Source organism: Nycticebus coucang, chromosome 10 (assembly GCF_027406575.1).
Source record: "Nycticebus coucang isolate mNycCou1 chromosome 10, mNycCou1.pri, whole genome shotgun sequence".
Classification (NCBI taxonomy): Eukaryota; Metazoa; Chordata; class Mammalia; order Primates; family Lorisidae; genus Nycticebus; species Nycticebus coucang.
The window spans coordinates 23,466,075-23,487,582 of record NC_069789.1 but is presented as its reverse complement, the minus strand read 5'-3'; the positions used below and the strand labels follow the sequence as shown (position 1 = coordinate 23,487,582).

General features: G+C 38.7%; 1 protein-coding gene and 1 pseudogene across 3 annotated transcripts in view; both read right to left on the bottom strand.

Moving 5' to 3' along the window:
* RYR2 (ryanodine receptor 2) overlaps nt 1–21,508 on the bottom strand; it is an 830,565-nt gene that overhangs the window by 109,042 nt on the left and 700,015 nt on the right. For all 3 annotated transcript variants that reach the window (XM_053605591.1, XM_053605592.1, XM_053605593.1), the window contains exons 70-73: nt 9,146–9,316; nt 7,702–7,761; nt 5,402–5,536; nt 1,033–1,145 (exon numbers count right to left, since the gene is read on the bottom strand). In XM_053605591.1, coding sequence (XP_053461566.1) covers nt 1,033–1,145; nt 5,402–5,536; nt 7,702–7,761; nt 9,146–9,316 — 479 coding nt within the window. The remainder of the gene's footprint in view (nt 1–1,032; nt 1,146–5,401; nt 5,537–7,701; nt 7,762–9,145; nt 9,317–21,508) is intronic.
* Nucleotides 9,439–9,618, bottom strand: LOC128597743 (uncharacterized; annotated as a pseudogene).

Sequence of the window (21,508 nt, the reverse complement as noted above, 5' to 3'; positions counted from 1 at the left end):
GAATCAGAGAGATTGCCCCAACACCATCGGAAATGGCTACAATTATAGGTATGTACAAGTGTCTTGGAAATGGAGGAGGAAGCCTTCAGCTTGCGAGGAGTATAAGGGCGTGGCTTGGTCAGAAATGTTCCCCCAAAAGACATGCAGCTAAGCTGAGCCCTGATTGACAGACCCAGAAATGATGCAACATGTATGGAGTTCAGAGTGGGAAAGAGCACATCTTCTTAGAAGAACTGCAGGAAGGCTGAAGTGGTACCCAGGCCATCCAGCTGGACTTGAATGTATAGGGTCACTTCTCTGTTAACAAGTCTGTGTGCTGGGCAGCACCTATGACTCAAAGGAGTAGGGCACCAGCCCCATATGCCGGAGGTGGCAGGCTCAAACCTGGCCGTGGCCAAAAAAAAAAAAACTGCAACAAGTCTGTGTGCTGAATCTCTAAGAGAAAGCGAGGGCCTGTCAAATTTACCTACATCATTCCCCAGAGTCAGTCCCATAACATAACAATCCCTTTCCCCAAATGCTAATAATTATGAAAACAATAACAACCACTAACAGTTACTGGGATGTCAACACAGTAGCTCACTTCCAAGCATTCTGTATACGTACGTACGTCAATCCAGAACATGATCTGAACTCTAGGAGGCAGGTATGATCAATAATAGGGATGAGAAAACTGCAACCAAGTCAGCTAAGTTATGTGACCTATGTCATAGAGTGGGGAAGGTGAGAGGCCAGGAGTCAAATTAAGGAAAGTGTGATGTCAAAGACGAATTCCTCATTACTCTGTGTTGCCTCATGTGGATGTGAACAGACAGATACTGCTCAGCACATGAATCATTTAACAATGACCCTGCAGATCACAGGTCTCCGAAAATACCCAATAAAATCAGTCAAGAATCACACAGAAGAACCCCCTGATCTCTTCCGCCCGTCCTAGACTACTGCGTTCATGGTAATGTAAATCCCAGGCACCCTGTCACTTGTTAGGGAAAAATAACTTTAATCTATCATAAATATTATAAACATTCTGACCTTGGCAGATTATATAAGGGCGCCATTCGGAAGCAGGCCACGACTGCCCTCTTCCTCTGTTTAGAGAGCAGTTTGTGCCAGACAGCCTTTTTAGACCTCTGAGGATGCTCCACCTGACATAGAAGGACACAAATAAATAAATATTTATACCCCAATCAACCCTCAAAAATATACTATTCAACAGCTGTACCTTTTTAAGTTAACTTCCGTTTGGAATTCCGATTTCATAAATACCTTAAAATCATTATGGAAAAATCTGTATCCTAAAAGTTACCCAAAGCTAGATTTTAGATAGCTTTAAATGCTGCATAATTTCCTCAGTAAAAAGATCATATTTCCCCAATAGTGTGTACTTCAGAAGCTATGTCATCTCTAAAATTGAAGAGATATAAACCCTTCTATATATAAAATCATGATCCCTTCCTCTCAAACTTCTCTTTTATTTTTTTTTGCAGTTTTTGGCCAGGGCTGGGTTTGAACCCGCCTCCTCTGGCATATGGGGCCAGCGCCCTACTCCTTTGAGCCATAGGCGCCACCCCTTCTCTTTGTTTTTTTATGGTTCCTTGTGGTTCTAAAACATCTTTTCTGCCTATTCAGAAAAAATTACCCGATTCTTATTTACATATCCCTTCGAATCAAGTTTATCATAAGAGCTACAGCAATAAACGCAAATAGAGTCCAAATTCTAATAAAAATCTACTATTCCTTAATATTACAGGATGAAGAGATGACAAGGCTTGTGAACATAGTATTAGGAGTAAGAGGATGTAATTTTGCAAAAATGTTAACATATATCACTATTTTGTTAGCGACGGATGAGAATTCAAAAGTTGTAATAAAAGAAGCAAGCAAGTATATATTTCACTAATGGTATTTGGAACCCTAGAAGATAAAGAGATTAATTAATAAGGATTAGAAAGTAAACCATCCCAACACATGATTCTAAATGAATTAGTAATCTCTAGGCAATTGATCACTGTACTTCCCAGATTGTAATATCTCCAGTTCGTATATTTAGATTTCTGAAAGAAATAAAAATGTTACATTAGCTAAAAAAGTAAAACCAAATTTATTATTCTTAGCACTAGAGGGTCAAAATATGAATGTAATAATGACAAAGAAAATACTAACAGTGTTTGGACTACAGTGGTTTAGAAATTTTAACAAATTTTTCAATCAAAAAGCACTTCTATCTGTGACCCCTTTCTTCCCAGAGGATCAATAAACACATTTTGGACAATTATCCACTTCAGTTTTCTTGTTGATGAATGTGTTAAGTGAAAAAAAACCAACAATTCATTATCAAGTGTCAACACGGTAGATGAAAACGGAATAATAGTGTTATTTAATTAGACCCAACACATTTCAATCCAAAGTTGTAGTTTGAGATCTGAATCTGTAAACGGGAACTTTTTATGGGAAGGCAGCATTCTGCTCAACACAGGCGACAATAAACATACAGGAAGCACCCAGGCTCTGAACGCACAGTAGAGAACACAGCAGGAATTGTTCCTGCCATCATGAAGCTTCTTACTTGGCAGGGCATTTATCATACATTAAAGGTCATATATAGTGGACTTTCCTATAAATCTAGTAAATAGTTATCTGTAATATCTGTGATCTGAAAGTGAACACCAAGATGTATCTTGAAACTGCCTGACCATCTTGATGTGCTGATGGTAGCTTGGCTATAGCTGCAGTAATAGGAAATTCCAAGGATACACCCTATTCTCACAAGAAAAACTACCAGATGTGCAGTGTAAAATACACATCTAGAAAAAGGTTGCTGAGGCTGGGCACGGTGGCTCAAACCTGTAATCCCAGAACTCTGGGAGGCTGAGACAGGTAGAATGCTTGAACTCAGGAGTTCGAGACCAGCCTAAGCAAGAACAAGACGCCGTCTCTACTAAAAATAGAAAAACCAGCTGGGGGTTGTGGCAGGTGCCTGTAGTCCCAGCTACTTGGGAGGCTGAGACATAAGCTCAGGAGTTTGAGGTTGCTGTGAGCTATGACACCATGGCACTCTACCCAGGGCAACAGAATGAGACTCCGGTTCAATCAAGCAATCAATAAAGGTTGCTGATAGTTGAGATAAATTAAATCAACAAGTATTTCCTACTGTTTTTGCTCTGTCTCTAAGCAAGTTAAAATATTCTGTGGCTCAGTTACAAATTAACATTAGAATAGTCGTATGTAAGGCATGAATTCTATACACAGATAGCTCTTGCTGTTTTCTGTTTAGGATAGCTGACAATTTCTTTTTACTCAGAAACCCTCCTCTCATGATAAACCTAGTCTGTCATATCCTTAACATTTGGAAGACTATGTGGCTCAACTAAAATCTGTTCCGCTTACCTTTAACTTTTTCTATATACCCCCATGTCTCCTTTAAGATTTACACAGGGATCACCCACTTCACACCTACGTAAGTTGGGCTCCTTTTATGCCTTCGTCAGCACATGTTATGTGCTAGCACATCCACATGACTACACATGTATCTGTTTATGTGTCTGCATGTTCTATTAGGGCCTGACACAGGAACTCAGGGACAGCACCTGGTCTCCAGAAATTGCTGAGCATCACGCCGACGCGTGGCATTACACGGAGGGAAGGTGTGCTCAGTAAAATGAACCTCATTCTAGAAACGTCATCATTCATCACGATCCATTAGATTTATGAATATACATATAATACTACAGGAATATAATAAAATGTCAGGTTTTTGAAAGCTTACTTCATCTAAAATTCATTCCAGCAAATCTAGATATGCATATGGAGACCAGGAAGAATTAGAAACTTAGGACAGAGGAATGCTTCCAGAAATAGCCATCTAGCAGCCATTTAATTAACTATAATCTTCTTAAATATCTACATAGGGATATAATTCTGGAAACACAACTCTATGACTTTATATAAATCACTTAAAATGGCATTACCTTAAGCCTATTCACCTGCTGATTGAGGATAACTTGCATTTATTTGATATTTCCTGAAAATATTATAAGGGCAAGGCATCTGCAGCCTGGGGCCGTATGTGGTCTTCTGGATCCTGGAGTCCCATCTTTGGACCGAATCCAAATTGTACAATACAAATACAGGGATTTTTTTTTCCCCTGTGCAGTTTGAATTTGGTTGAGTGGCTTTACCTGGGGATCTGGAGGCCACAGATTCTGGACCCTTACAGGGAGCATTTGAGTAAGCAAGAAGGAAATTTAAAAGATCCTACAGTAGATGACGGCCTTATGTTATTTAACTAGCCAGGACAGGGGTAGGAGCACAGATCCTATAAAATAGGAATCCAAGAAAAATGTTTATTATGGCTATATTCATATGTTCAAATATGGCTGCAAGAGATATCAAGTTAAAAAATGTGTTTCAAAACACATAGGTGGCAAAGTTCCTGAGATGACTCAGGGCATCATATTATTTCGTGTTCACTATAAGATAACCAGGTCAGGCAGATACTTTCACAAGGGCCCAGTGACAGGTCACAGCACTGGGGTCACAGGGACCTCCTTCATGCTGGTGTCATTTGCTGAACGCACTTCATGAGAAGTCTCTGTGGTGTAGGAATTTCCTAAGCCAGAGGGTGTTTCCAATATTACTGTTTTGGAAATTCTTGCACAAATAAGAAAAATTAAACACACACTGAGCTTTGTAACGTAACAAAAGACACAACTGAAAAAAAAATCTAAAAACACTTTTCTCATGTGATTTTAATATCAAGGCATTGCTTTTCTCCAAATGTAATTTGTTCCTGGTCTCAAACAAAATTACCTTAAGAATATCTCTAGTGGGGCGGCGCCTGTGGCTCAAAGGGGTAGAGCGCCGGTCCCATATGCCGAAGGTGGCGGGTTCAAACCCAGCCCCGGCCAAAAAAAAAAGAATATCTCTAGTAAAAGGGAAGATGAAGCAAAGGGACGAAAAAGAAAACAAATATTAATTTGTTTAATAATAAATAATTAATAAATACCAAATATTAAACCAGTAAATGAGAATATCTCCAACACATTGCTCTGGACAGTAATAAAAATAGTATCAGCATAAAATATTTGAAATCAGGTATAACTGTTGAATTTTTTGTTAGAATGATTTAGAATTAAGTAATCTGGATAATTTTAGAAATATTTTGAAAAAGATAGTAAGACAATGGCCTTAATCTCCCAAAATTCATTATTACATATTGTTACAAAAATTATAAGCCCTTGTGTTTATTGGACACTAAGTACAACTGATTCACGTATCTTCACGGCAAATATACTGAACATATGTTTTCTGACCTATAGTTAATAAATTAACACACATCCTGTTTTTTTAAATTTTTTTATGTGGCTAAGGAAAATATGGTGAAATCAATATAAAATCTGACCTGTTCGAGATGAAAGAGCACGTTTGCTATATCCAGAACTCTTTCTACTGTCTTCTCTGGGTCTGCCGTATCATCAGTCCTGTTCGGTAAGTCTTTGTATAGAGCCATTTGCCATCTAATAGCGGGGTCCTCCAACTGCAGAACAAAGAGAATTGTACGTAAAATACAAGGTTGCCATCTGAAAAGGAGAAGAATGGCTCTACTGTTCTTTATTGAATGGATCACAGTGTTAAAACACTATGCAGAACCAGCCTGAGCAACATCGCAAGACCTCGTGTCTACAAAAAAATGTTAAAAATTAGCAGAGTATGGTGGCTTGTGCCTGTAGTCACAGCTACTCAGGAGGCTGAGGCAGGGGGATCACTTGAGCACAGGCATTTTAGGTTGCACTGCACTCTAGCTGGGGCAACAGAGGGAAAATCTGTATCAAAAAAAAAAAAAAAAAGAAATCTCTATGCAGGAGGCAGAAGTTCAAACTAACATACCATGGTGACTATAGTTAATAATACTGTATAGTCTATTGAAATTTTGCCAAGAGAGTGGATTTCAGAGGCTGGGGATACATAATCTCCTAAAACACCCAGGTATGTAAAAACACTTAGTGCCTCTCCCCAACGGGGAAAAATGTTTGTAGTGTAAACTCTTGGCTTGAGGTTCAATGGGAGGCTTTATGAACATTTCACAAAATGTTCAAAACCTTTTGGCTATCTGAAAAGAGATCATACTCTAATAGTAATTAATCTCCTCCACTGAGAGAGGGAGTGCCAGATGTATGAGTGAGTACATGTTAAAGTCCACACGACATTTCCACTAGATATTTATGCACCATAAATATTGTGAAAGCGTGTTTTGCCTTTATACCAGACTCCAAAGTGCTAAATGGGTTGCCTCTTTAGAGAGAAACATTTTAATACCCAGAAAGGCACGAATTCATTACGTTGTTACTACTTTTTGACATTTGAACATTTTCATAATTAAAAAAAAAAATTCTTGGGACACCATAATAGAAGTAAATAAGCTGCATCAAAATAATAGCCTGACCTCTTAAATTACACCACAGTTTCCATAAACAATGAATTACTTATTCTCTGAGATGAATGAAAAATTGTCCAAACAATAGTTAATGCTCACTGGACTGTGAAAACTACAGTTCTTTCACACATCATTAAAAAGTAGAGGTTCTACTCATTTTATCTATTTTTTTGTTAATATATACCCATTCTGTGGGTAAACTTATTTACCTCTGTTGCCACAATTCTTGATATCTCTTTATACTAATGACTTTTCAATATATGTATTTAATTCCTGAGCATTTGGTATAAAATTCAGTTTCTCAGAGACACCTGGCTCTGTGTCTAGACAAGCCTCAAACCAAGCCATGCAAATAATATATCCCATCTTTATTTCCACTGGTGGCACTCTCCCCCACTTTTGACTATCTCTTCTTTAAAAATATATGCGGGTTCAAACCTGGCCTCGGCCAACAACAACAACAAAAAAAATGTGAATTACTTAATACCAAATATGTGGCTCCCTTGCCTACTAACAAAAATATTTATATTAAAGCCAAAATATTCTCTAACAGAAAAGCGTGATTCTAAGTTTGAGGCTAAAACTAAAGTTTAATTTCATGCATTTTTACTTTCTTATATTGACCTAATGGAATACTAATTTTCAATAAGCATTTTTAACCCTTTAGAATTTAATCATGATTACTTGAGATGTAGGAAACTCCTGAAAGAAAAATCCATGAAGTTTCTACAGTTAATATTCAAAACATGAAATTGGGGCATAGATTCCAATTTGCTTCTAATACAACATTAAAGCAAGGTACATATAAAATATTGATGTTATATTGGTTCTGACAATATAACCCACCTATATTATTCATTGTGAAGGACATTTTTATAGCACAGTTATACTTCTTGATATTGTAAATAATACTTTAGTAATAATTAAATAATTTAACGTAGTCATATTGGAAAAATGTTAAGTAATGTTTTGTATTGTAAAAAAACATTATAATGTATACAGAATAAATGATATATGATTTTTACTTTTGTGTAAGTATTGGAAATAAAAATGAAACACTAATTTTTCATATAAAAAAATATATATGTAATTTATCATTTTGGGGAGATTTTAATACAAAAGGCTTTGCAAGTGAGATAATGACTGATTAAGATAATATAGTTTCATTACTTTAATGGCTAAAGTAACGTCATCTGTAGCATTATTCTAAAGAGGGATTAACTAAATTATGGAGACTAAATGTGCTTTAAGATGAAAAGTGGGCTTACCTTGCCTTGTAAATGAATATTACTGCGGATTATATCTCGCACTTCATCCTCCGTATCTTTCTGTCAAGAAACATATGTTATCTAAAGGGACCGACTGTCACAAGTCAACAGAAGCAACACACACCTCTTTCCAAACAGCATATGTGTGGTTCATGCCACAATTTGGGACATGCTCCTTCAGATGACTTCTTGATACTGCTGAAACATAGCAACCCACGCTAGCTCCACAGCAAGTACCTTAGAATTCAGTGGTATTAAGTTTGCGTTTCATAACGAGAAAGGGAGGGCGGGGGGGAACGGCACCTGTAGCACAGTGGTTACAGCGCCAGTCATATACACTGAGGCTGGCGGGTTCGAACCCAGCCCAGGCCTGCTAAACAACGACAATTGCAACAAAAAATAGCCGGGCATTCTGGCAGGCGCCTGTAGTCCCAGCTACTTGGGAGGCTGAGGCAAGAGAATCGCCTAAGCCCAAGAGTTGGAGGTTGCTGTGAGCTGTGATGCCACGGCACTCCACCAAGCGTGACATAGTGAGACTCTGTCTCAAAGAACAAAAACAAAAACAAACAAGAAAACAAAACAAAACAAAAAAATCCTAATGAGAAAGGGGGAAACAGCAAGTTGCCTTGGGCTCAAAGGCAAGCGTTATCTCAGCATTCTCCCAAATCTCCACCAAGTTATTTTAACCCTTATCAGTGTTCTCCACGATCTGGTAAGGAAGGAAAACACACGTGGGAACCAAGTGTTACAGAGTGGCCAGGAGAGCTGCATCAAGGCCACCCAAAGCCCCCAATGTCCCCTCAGTTCACTCCTCTTAACGTGTCAAACTCTGCACATCAGAAGAGATGCTTCTGTGATTCTCTGTGGAACGGGAATAGAGAGACTACACCTTCCGGTCTACACAAAGATAAAACAGTAATTCCAACTTGGATTTCCGAAATCCTCATCTGCACAGCTATAAAATGGAAAGAACAAAGGACCTAAGAAATCTTGAAAATTTAAATCTGGAAGCTTGCAGAGGAAAACAGTGGCTGATTTAAAAGTCAACACCTTATGTAACCACAATTGGCACAATAGATTACGCTTCTAACATTGAAAAATCGCCCTTCTTAAATTTGAATATATGTCTCATCACAAATTTCAGATAGGAGTTCATATGAATTCTACTTTTTGCCACTATCAGAGGTTTGTTTGTGTCTTTTCTGTTTGGTTCTTGAACGTGCCCTGGAAGCGATTAACATAACTTAGAAAGAAATAAAAATGGTCTTAAAAAAAAAAAACAGTCTTTGAATCCGAGTCCTGAGGCCTGTGCAGAAAAACTGCTTAGTAAAACATTTAATGCAAATGAAATATTGACACAGGGGAATGAGACAAAGAAGTGGTACAAAGAACTGATTGTCAGGAGGTCGGATGATCAACCCCACCGGGATGCAAGGAGACTTACCAGACTAAATCGATTTTTGGCCAGAGCAATGAGCTCCTGGTCCCCAGGGGCGCAGATGTTCAGCCCAATGGGCAGCAGCCGCTTCAGCGCTGCGACGATCAGAGAGGTCTGCATGGAATACCGATCTCCTTTGCGCTTCATTTTCTTTCTTTCCTGATCAGAAACCGCTGCCTGTGGAAGAGAGAGGAAGTGCTGGGATCGTGCCTGATTTTCTCACAGCTGCAACTAGGAATCTTCTCTAACTTGACCGTAGCTTGGTCCTCCTTGGACCCCCTTCTGTGGGTCCCTATTGTTGAAAATCCCACTGTTCTGAGAATAATTTTTTCTTCCTTTTAGCACCTTTTGCTAATTTTAAGCCCTACTTTTTAGATTCCTAGGTTATTATAATTCACTGCTATGCATGTCCATGTAACTCTGAAGCTGATAAGAACAGATACTACATTTGATCTGAGCCAAAAGGCCAAGAAAGCAATCATCCAGGTAATTTTTAGAAGGACAATGAGCAGTACAATTCTAGGGAAGCAAAAAAATACAAAAAATCCCATGGTAATTTCAGATATTGTATGCTTTCTAATTTTCAATGCTTATAAAAAAGAAATTTAAGAATCAAGGGTTTATTTTTATTTTCGACAAATGCTGGCTTTGAAATATATATATAATATGTAATATGATACATGAATATATGTATATAATACATGTAATATACATGTACATATAATCTATTTTAGAATAATTTTGTACATTATTACATATATGTATATTACATGTATACATATATGTATTTGTATATAAATGTAATAATATGCATAAAATTATAAAATAGATTTTTCTTTTACATAATCTGCAACTTATCTTTCCAGAGCCTTCATTCCTCTCTAGCAGAAAAAGAAATAATATACTAATCAGTATTCTCATAAATATTCAGGACTCTCTAAATAACTACTTTACAACTGAACACTGCCAGGCTACTTCAGGGCTCTCTTGTGATGTTTCTGAGGCTTATGCTGGTGCCACAGGGTCACCTCAGATGACAGAGTCTAATTTTCACTGGGTGATAAGGATTCCTTTTCTATTATGAGGGCAAGTTCTAAGCTTGAAATTAAAATAATTGTCACATAGCCACTATTTTGTACACGTTGAATATTTTGTAGCAATAATTCAAACTTGCAATGTAATTTCATGATAATGACATATTGTAATCATCTTGGGAAAGAAGGGAAACAGAATTTAATATACAAATAAGATTGGCTTCATTTGAAAGGTGAACTGTATTACAGTGTGATGTTCAAACTTCTCAGCACAGTTGAGTTTCAGCAACAATAATGATAGCTTACTATTATGTTAAAAATATGTCATAAAATATATATAATCACATATATCACATATTGATATATCTACCCTATAACTTTCTCAACCATCGCGATAAGAATCGTATTTATTTTCCAAAAAGATGTTATTGCATGGATTCCATTTTTATATGTACCAACATGTAAGAGATTATTCTCAGTAAGTTCATTAGAAAAAGACAGGATAGATGAATAACTATCTATACTATTAAATTGATTAATCCATGAAAATAATGGATCCATGGTTTAAAATGAGCTCTTTTTTCAAAAGGAAACGTAATTAAAATGATAAAAAAATAATTACCCAAATGAGAACCCATCATCTTAAAAATGAAACAAATTGATACAAATTATGCAAACATAACCTCTAGCTAATACTGGTAATTTAGTTTCAGCAAAACAAGACCTTCCAATATACTAACGTCTAAATTTTGCTGGTGTTAGGGTTTTCGTTAATTTTTAACTTGTAAAGTTCTTTTGGTATCTACCTTTGTATAAGCAGAAGGAGCTTTTACTGGTTTCAATATTTATAAATATTTAAGTGATACTCTAACAAAAATAGTTCAAATAATCACAAAAGGCAACTTCAAATTGCTCAATTTTGAGACACTCTAGACACGTGACTTCGTATTTTTGCACAAACAATAATCCCTCCCTATCCCACAGGCAATCTAGAATTGGAAAGGGAAGTCAGTGAGTCTTTTAACATTTATGTGCGACATCTCTGTTACTAGGAAAAAACGAAACCTACAAGTAATCACTTTTCCTTGCATACACACTGATTAGCTTTTTGTTTATTTGGTATTTGTTTCCTCTGGCAGACTGTGGAGCTCCATTAGGACATGGCCAAACTTGTTTTGTCCCTTCTTATTCAAAACCTAGCACTGGGTACATAGGGTTCTTATTTCTCCATTCTTGTGATGCTTTACTAAGAATAATGTGTTCCACCTCCATCCATAGGTTAATACAAAGGATGTGAAGTCTCCGTCTTTTGAGTTGGTGGGCATTTAGGCTGTTTCCGCATTTTGGTGATTGTAAATTGATGCAATGAAGAGTCTAGTGCAAGTATCCTTATGATAACAGTCTTTTTTTTTTCTTCTGGGTAGATGCCTAGTAATGGGATTTCAGGATCAAATGGGAGGTCTAATTTGAGTTTTTGAGGATTCTCCACACTGCCTTGCAAAAGGTTCGTAATAGTTTGCAGTTCCACCAGCAGTGTAAAAGTATTCCCTTCTCTCCACATCCACGCCAGCATCTGCAGTTTTGAGACAATGTGATGTGGGCCATTCTTGCTGGGGTTAGGTGATATCTCAGGGTGCTTTTGATTTGCATTTCTCTAATTATTAGGGGATGGGGAGAGCTGAGAAAGGGAAGGAGGGAGGGTGTGGAGGAGGGGTCAAGAGATAGGGTTCACCTTTTGGGGGAGGGACACAAATATAAGAGGGTCCTTATGTAACAAAAGCAATTCATGTCACCTGCTTCTGTGTACCCTCAATGAATTCCCAGCAATTAAAAAAAAAAAAACAAAACAAACAACAACAAAAAAACCCTAGCACTGAGCTTTGCTCCTAAGAGCTGTCCAATAATGTAAACAGAATGGTCAAAGTTACTGAATTTTCACACTATTTCCATCTGTGCCCTAACATTTGGATCAGACATAAGTAAGTAATAACATGGCTAATACGTGGGCATATGTAAGAAGGAAAGTGAAATCAACTGACCCCTTTCCCAATCTATCCCTTCACACCCAGAAACATGATCGACAGTTTCACCTAAAATAGGCTTTAATTTAATCGAGGACCAATAAAAAAGGCAAGAAAAACCTCAAGAAGACTATTTATTCTTAATAGTTCCTGTTAGCCTTCAACTAAAGTCTAGGGCTAGAAGAAATGAGATATTAGCTTGGCTTCTTCAATCTTTCCTGATGACCCATCAAGAAACTCTCATCTTTCAATGTTAAATTCAAATCCTCACTTCTTCAGGAAATCTTTGGCTATCCTAGCCATTTATTCCTCTAATTAATTTTCCAAGTCCTTGCCATGTGTGTAATTGTTAGATAGTCAGCAGTGTTTTATATTTTATCATATTTTTAGGATGTAAAAGTACAAATTTAATTTATATTAAAGAGAGAAGAGAAGGTGAGGGAAAGAAATGGCAAAGAGACAAAACAGAGAGAGGGCAGGGAGGGAGAGAGAGGAAGATGGAAGGGAGAGAGAGGGCAGGGAGGGAGAGAGAGGAAGATGGGAGAACAGAGAGAGGGCAGGGAGGGAGAGACGAAGATGGGAGAACAGAGAGAGGACAGGAGGGAGAGAGAGGAGATGGGAGAACAGAGAGAGGACAGGGAGGGAGAGAGAGGAAGATGGGAGAACAGAGAGAGGGCAGGGAGGGAGAGAGAGGAAGATGGGAGAACAGAGAGAGGGCAGGGAGGGAGAGAGAGGAAGATGGGAGAACAGAGAGAGGACAGGGAGGGAGAGACGAAGATGGGAGAACAGAGAGAGGACGGGAGGGAGAGAGAGGAGATGGGAGAACAGAGAGAGGACAGGGAGGGAGAGAGAGGAAGATGGAAGGGAGAGAGAGGGCAGGGAGGGAGAGAGAGGAAGATGGGAGAACAGAGAGAGGACAGGGAGGGAGAGAGAGGAAGATGGGAGAACAGAGAGAGGACAGGGAGGGAGAGACGAAGATGGGAGAACAGAGAGAGGACGGGAGGGAGAGAGAGGAGATGGGAGAACAGAGAGAGGACAGGGAGGGAGAGAGAGGAAGATGGGAGAACAGAGAGAGGACAGGGAGGGAGAGACGAAGATGGGAGAACAGACAGCGGGCAGGGAGGGAGAGAGAGGAAGATGGTAGAACAGAGAGAGGGCAGGGAGGGAGAGAGAGGAAGATGAGAGAACAGAGAGAGGGCAGGGAGGCAGAGAGAGGAGATGGGAGAACAGAGAGAGGGCAGGGAGGGAGAGAGAGGAAGATGGGAGAACAGAGAGAGGGCAGGGAGGGAGAGAGAGGAAGATGGGAGAACAGAGAGAGGGCAGGGAGGGAGAGAGAGGAAGATGGGAGAACAGAGAGAGGGCAGGGAGGGAGAGAGAGGAAGATGGGAGAACAGAGAGAGGACAGGGAGGGAGAGACGAAGATGGAAGGGGGAGAGAGGGCAGGGAGGGAGAGAGAGGAAGATGGGAGAACAGAGAGAGGGCAGGGAGGGAGAGAGAGGAAGATGGGAGAACAGAGAGAGGACAGGGAGGGAGAGAGGAAGATGGAAGGGGGAGAGAGGGCAGGGAGGGAGAGAGAGGAAGATGGAAGGGAGAGAGAGGGCAGGGAGGGAGAGAGGAAGATGGAAGGGGGAGAGAGGGCAGGGAGGGAGAGAGAGGAAGATGGGAGGGAGAGAGAGGGCAGGGAGGGAGAGAGAGGAAGATGGGAGAACAGAGAGAGGGCAGGGAGGGAGAGAGGAAGATGGGAGAACTTTATAAGTTTGTTCCTACAATGGCGTTAGTTAAAATTCATTGTTTGTTTACGATCTATGAGGTACAACATACACATTATTCTCATCTTTACAAATATCCACCAGGGCAGGCATCATGACGTTTTCCTTATCTGGTCAATGGGGTTTAGGATGAGTGAAGGGATCATAGTTACAAATGGCCAAGCCAGCCCATGGTCTGTCTACCTCTCAAAGCTGAGCTCTTTCTTACACCACACCATGAACAGGGCACGTTTTTAATTTCTTCTGTTTATCGCATGGACTTTAAGTACAAATTTACAAAAATATTTCTAATATTCCTACTCTGAAATAGCCTACCAAAAAAGAAACCCTCAAAAAAGAAAAGATTTTCTCGGTCAGCGCCTGTAGCTCAGTGAATAGGGTACCAACCACACATACTGGGCCTTGTAATCAACAATGACAACTACAACAAAAAAAAGTAGCCGGGCATTGGGGGAGGCGCCTGTGGTCCCAGCTACTTGGGAGGCTGAGGCAAGAGAATCGCTTAAGCCCAAGAGTTGGAGGTTGCTGTGAGCTGAGACGCCACAGCACTCTACCCAGGGCGACACAGTGAGACTCTGTCTCAAAAAAAAAAAAAAAAATAGTAAGATTTTCTTTTTTATGTTTTAGATATACTAATTATAAAAATCATCCTAGCTTTTAAATGGCAAAGGCTAATGATTACATTTCAATAAGAAATGAAACCTTGAGAAAAAATAAAGGTACCATTCTATAAAGCAACAGGAAAAACCCACTCTGTTTTTCTCATCTATAAATAAACACAGAGAATCTGTAATAAATGCCATCTCTGTGTGTTTTTAGAACAAGTTATGAAACCAAACATTTCAGTAATCCTAGCATACAATGCAGCAACACTGTATGTTTTGTGCCACCGCCATGGTCAGGACAAGCAAAGTAAAACCAGACACACAACAGAGCCTTGATTTGATGACCAAATTCTGAATTCCTTAAAGTCAAGATATCATTTAACTCATCCATATTAACTGAGTAGCATCTCTGCTCTCAGTACTATCTTGAGCTTTGGAGTAACCAAGTAAATAAGTTTCCTGTCCTTGAAGAACAGACGGTCTAAAGAAGTCGCACACACGGGCTACCGAACAATAGCCAAGTGCCCAGTTAGAACTGGCCAAGGGCTAAGAGAGCACCGGGGAGGGTTGGGAAGAGAGAGATCCTCTGAAGAGAAAGTGCCATGATGCACTCAGGTCCATCACATGCAAACTCACAATTTTCATTTTTTTGTTCTCACTCTGTCACTCTTGGTAGAGTGCCATGGAATCATCAGAGCTCACAATTTTGACCTCAAAGTTTTGGGCTCGAGCAATCCTCTTGCCTCACCCTCCCAACCAGCTGGGACTACAGGCACCTGCCACAAAGCCTGGCTATTTCTTCTACTTTTAGTAGAGCCAGGGTCTAGATCTTGCTCAGGGCGGGTCTCGAACTCCTGAGCTCAAGCAATCCACCCGCCTCAGCCTCCCAGAGTGCTAGGATTACAGGAGTGAGCCACCGTGTCTGGCCTGAACTAACAATTTGATTACAAGACACTAATATCCACTTGATATTGTCATTACTGTGATTAAACATGTCCCTGACAAAAGCAAAGCAGGACTTCCACACTGCGCACATGTGGTCACTCTCCTTCTACGGCAGTGTGGCCAATTGCATATGCACTGGCCTCTCGCTGCCTCATGAGCTACGTGCATTTTGCTTTAAGTCAAAATGTGGTTCCCCTCCTGATTATCATATTCAAAACCGGTCTGCTGACCTCAATGTATTTCTCATTCTCTTATAATTTTGGAGCTGCCACTCCATATAAACAATAATTATCCCCTGCGAGGATGTTAAAGATCATTTCTCCTCTGGTTTGCATTTGTATTTGCATCTGGTCTAAATCTGTACTTGAAATGAGCTGCTTTCTCCTTCAGGATGATGCAGGTTGATCTACCCACTGCTGCCCTCCAGGTTCAGCACAGCCCCTCATGATTCTGACACAATGGCAATTTCTGTGCGTCCATGGGTGACACAGTCACTCTCAAATTTGTCCATGTGAAGACACACATGAACATCATGTTTCCTTTAATAAAACAGTATCTAGTGTTTGTGTTGACTTCATTGTTTGAACTGGAAACATTGCTTCTAGGAAGAAAGTTTATGATACTTTTGTGACGAAATTGCAAACATGTACATAGCCAAATGCAACAAATGAAAAAAATAAAACAAGGATGGCAAGTATAATCACTAATTTCCAAAATTTTCACCTTTAAAAAAATTTTTTTCCCTTTTATTAAGTCATATACACACAGATCATGAATACATTTATTCATATGTGGGGTACAATGTGTTGTTTTTTTTTTAATACAATTTGGAGTGCTTACATCAAACTAATTAATATAGCTCTTGCCTCATCTACTTGATTGTGTTAAGACATTTATGTTGTATACTTGATAGATTTGACTTGTACCCTTCCAATATGCTGCATAGGTGCAGTCCCACTATTTACCCTTATCTGTCAAACATCCCGTCCCCCTCCCTTCCCACTCCATTTCTCTCCTTCATCCTGAGCTATAGTTGTGCTCTATCTTACATAAGAAAGTGTGAGTAAATATAAATTTGTTTCATAAAAGTACTGAGTATATTGGATACTTTTTCTTCCATTCTTGACATACTTTACTTAGGACAATATGTCCCAGCTCCATCTGTGTAAGCATGAAAGAGGTAAAGTCTCCATCTTTTTTAAGGCTGCATAGTATTCCATGGTATACATATACCACAGTTTGTTAATCCATTCATGGGTCGATGGGCACTTGGGCTTCTTCCATGACTTGGCAATTATGAATTGAGCTGCAATGAATAATCTGGTACAAATACCCTTATTGCAAAGTGGTTTTTGCTCTTTTGGATATACTCCTAGTAGAGGAATTGCAGGATCAAACGGCAGGTCTATTTTTAGATCCCTGAGTGTTCTCCAAACTTCTTTCCAAAAGGAATGTATTAACTTGCATTCCCACCAGCAGTGCAGAAGTGTTCCCTTTCCTCCACATCCACGCCAACATCTGTAGTTTTGGGATTTTTGATGTGTGCTACTCTTACTGGAGTTAAATGATATCTCAAAGTGGTTTTGATTTTCATTTCTCTGATGGTTAAAGATAATGAACATTTTTTCATGTGTCTGTAGGCCATGCACCTGTCTTCTTCAGAGAAACTTCTGTTCAAGTCTGTTGCCCACAATGAAATGGGATTACTTGTTCTTTTCTTATTAATAAGTTTGAGTTCTCTATGGATTCTCGTTATCAGACCTTTGTCAGAACGTAACCTGCAAATATCCTCTCTCATTCTGAGGGCTGTCTACTTGCTTTACTTACTGTGTTATTGGCAGTGCAAAGCTTTTTAATTTGATCAGATCCCAGTAATATATTTTTGGTGCTGTTTTAATTGCCTTGGGGGTCTTCCTCATAAAGTTTTCTCCCAAGCCAATTTCTTCAAGTGTTTCCCTTGCACTCTCTCCAAGAATCTTTATAGTTTCATGTCTTAAGTTTAAGTCTTTTATGCAGTGAGAGTCAATTTTTGTTAGAGGTGAAAGGTGTGAGTCCAGTTTCAGTCTTCTATAAGTTGCCAGCCAATTCTCCCAGCACCATTTGTTAAATAGGGAGTCTCTCCCCCAATTTGTATTTTTGACAGGCTTATCAAAGATCAAATGACAATTAAGTGTCTGGGTTCATCTCTTGGTTTTCAATTCTGTTCCATACATCTACCTCTCTATTTTTGTGCCAGTACCATGCTGTTTTGATCACTATCGATTTATAGTATAGTCTGAAGTCTGGTAGCATGATGCCATGTGATTTGCTTTTATTTCTGAGTAATGTCTTAGCTATTAGAGGTTTTTTTCTGTTTCCATATAAAATGAAGTACTAGTTTTTCCAGATCTTTAAAGTATGACAGTGGAGCTTTAATAGGAATTGCATTAAAATTGTATATTGCTTTGGGTGGTATGGACATTTTAACAATGTTGATTCTTCCCAGCCATGAGCATGGTATGTTTTTCCATTTGTTAATACCTTCAGTTATTTCTTTTCTCAGAGTTTCATAGTTCTTTTTACAGAGATCTTTCACATCCTTTGTTAGGTATACTCCCAAATATTTCATCTTCTTTGGCACTACTATGGATGGAATAGAGTCCTTGACTGTTTTTTCAGCTTGACTATTGTTGGTATATATAAAGGCTACCAATTTATGAATGTTGATTTTGTAACCTGAGATGCTGCTGTATTCCTTGATCACTTCTAAGAGTTTTGTAGCTGAACTCCTGGGGCTTTCCAGGTATATGATCATATCATCTGTGAAGAGTGAAAGTTTCATCTCTTCTGACCCTATGTGGACACCCTTGATTGCCTTCTCTTGCCTGACTGCAATGGCAAAGACTTCCATAAACCTTGCCTGGTTCCTGATCTGAGTGGAAATGTTTTCCATGTAACTCAATTCAATATGATATTGGCTGTGGGTCTGCTGTAGGTGGCCTCTATCAGTTGAAGAAATGTCTCTTCTATACTTATTTTCTTAAGTGTTCTGATCATGAAAGGATGCTGGATATTATCAAAAGCTTTTTCTGCATCAATTGAGAGAATCACATGGTCTTTGTTTTATAATTTGTTTATGCGATGCATTTATAGATTTACGTATATTAAACCAGCCTTGAGACCCTGAGATGAAACCCGCTTGGTATATAATTTGTTTGATGTGTTGTTGGATTCTGTTTGCTAGGATCTTATTGAATACTTTTGCATCACTATTCATTAGAAATATTGGTCTATAATTTTCTTTTCTTGTTGGGTCTCTTCCTGGTTGGGGAACCAGGGTGATATTTGCTTCATAGAATCTGTTGGGAAGTATTCCTTCTTTTTCTATGTTTTGGAAAAGGTTAAGTAATATGGGTGCTAGTGCCTCTTCAAAGGTTTGGTAGAATTCTGATGTAGGGAGATTTTTGTATAGCTGATGCTATTTCAGAACTTGTTATAGGCCTGTTCAACATTTCCACTTCTTCGTAGCTAAGTCTAGGAAGGTGGCGTGCTTACAAGTATTGGTAAATTTCCTTCAGAGTTTCATATTTCTGAGAACAGAATTCTTTGTAATATTCATTAAGGATTTTTTGAATTTCTGAGGAGTCAGTGGTTATCTCATCTCTGTCATTTCTGATTGATGAAATTAGAGATTTTACTCTTATTTCTAGTTAGGTTAGCCAAAGGTTTTTCTATTTTATTGACCTTTTCAAAAAAACAACTTTTTGATTCATTGATCTGTTGTATAATTCTTTTATTTTCAACTTCATTTAATTCTGCTCTAATTTTGGTTATTTCTTTTCTTCTGCTGGGTTTGGGGTTGGAATGTTCTTCCTTTTCCAGTTGCTTGACATGTCCCATTAAGTTGTTGATTTCATCTCTTTCTGTTCTCATTGGGAAGGCTTGCAGTGCTATAAACTTCCCTTTTAGGACTGCCTTTGTGGTATCCCACAGGTTCTGGTAGTTCAGGTCTTCATTATCGTTTTGTTCCATAAATTTCACAATTTCTTTCTTAATCTCATCTATGACCCAGCTATCATTTAGCATAAGATTATTTAGTTTCCATGTCTTTGTGTGAGTTTGCAGTTTCCTCTTGTTATTAAGTTCGACTTTTATTCCATGATGGTCTGAGAAGATACAAGGAATAATTTCTGTTTTTTTAAATTTGCTAAGGTTAGACTTGTGACCTAAGATGTGATCAATTTTGGAGGATGTTGCGTGGGCTGATGAGAAGAATGTGTATTCAATTTTGTTAGGATGAAATGTTCTGTAGAAGTCTGTTAAATCCGATTGTTTTTCTATGTTTTGGAAAAGGTTAAGTATAAAATTTCTTTGCTTAATTTCTTATTGGAGGATCTATCCAACACTGACAAAGGGGTGTTAAAATCCCCGACTATTACAGTGCTGGAGGAAATCAAGTTGCTCATGTCAGTTATAGTTTCTCTTATAAGTTGAGGAGCATTCTGGTTGGGCGTATAAATATTAATAATTGAAATCTCATCATGTTGAGTGTTACCCTTAACAAATATGAGGTGACCATCCTTATCTTTCTTTACCTTTGTTGGTTTAAAGCCTATTGTATCTGTGAATAAAATTGCAACACCTGCTTTTTTCTGATTGCCTGAATTATAGGTGGCATCCTATACCTTTACCCTGAATCTATATTTATCTTTTAAGGTAAGATGAGATTCTTGTATGCAGCAGGTATCTGGCCTGAGTTTTTGTATCCAGTTAGCCAACCTGTGCCTCTTTAGAGGACAATTCAAGCCATTGACATTAATTGAGAGCACTGATAACCCTGGTAGTATTTTGGGTGTCGAGTTTTTTGAAAGTCCAGTGGACATTTTTAATCATTTTGCCACTGTGGAAGTTGGGATTTGATCAAAAGTTTCTGAATGAGTAAACCTTGGTGGTAGAGCATTGTGCTGGTCATTGTGGTGGATGGGTCTGAGAATATCCTGGAAAGCTGGTTTAATTATGGAAAATTTCTTCAACATGTAAATGTCATTAAAATATTTAATTTCTCCATCATAAATGAAACTCAGTTTAGCTGGATACAGGATCCTGAGTTGAAAATTGTTTTGTTTTAGGAGGTTGAAGGTAGATGACCATCCTTTTCTGGCTTGAAAAGTTTCAGCAGAGAGATCTGCAGTCATTCTAGTATTCTTCCCCTTATAAGTTATGGTTTTCTTATGTTGGCTGTTTGCAATATTTTCTCCTTCATATTAACTTTGGTGAAGTTAATTATAACGTGTCTGGGAGATGGTTTATTTGGATTGAGTCATGCTGGGGTTCTGAAACTGTCTGCTACCTGAATTTCAGATTCTCTTGCCATGTTTGGGAAGTTATCTTCAATTATCTCTTGGAGTAGAGCATCTGGGCCTTTCAAAGCAACCTCATCAATTAAGGAATTCCTATAAGGCGAATGTTTGCTTTTTTGGAATTATCCCACAGCTCTCTGAGAGAATGATCCGTTTTTGCTTTCCACGTCTCTTCCTCTTTGAGCATTTAGGAGCATTCAAAAGCTTTGTCTTCAATGTCAGAAATCCTTCCTTCTGCCTGATCCATTCTGTTACTGAGGGTTTCTACTGTATTTCTCATATCTTGGAAGGATGCAACTTCTTTTCTCAATGTGTCAAAATCTTTGGTGATTTTGTCTTTGAATTCATTGAATTCTTGAGACAACTTTTGAATTATTCCTAGAATTTCTAATTCCAACTCTATTTCCATTCTGTTAATTTTATTTGCCATCCAAATTCTGAACTCGATTTCTGACATCTCAGCCATTTGTTTATGAATGGGATCTCTGGTATGTCTGCCTTGTTGTTCCTTGGGGGAGTTGATCTACTCTGATTATTCATGTTGCCAGAGTTTTTCCGCTGATTCTATCCCATGACTGTTTTTCACCGTTTGTCCAGATGAGGAGGTAAGGTGAAATTGGATTGGGGGCTCTTGTGGTTGTGATTAAGCAGCCCTT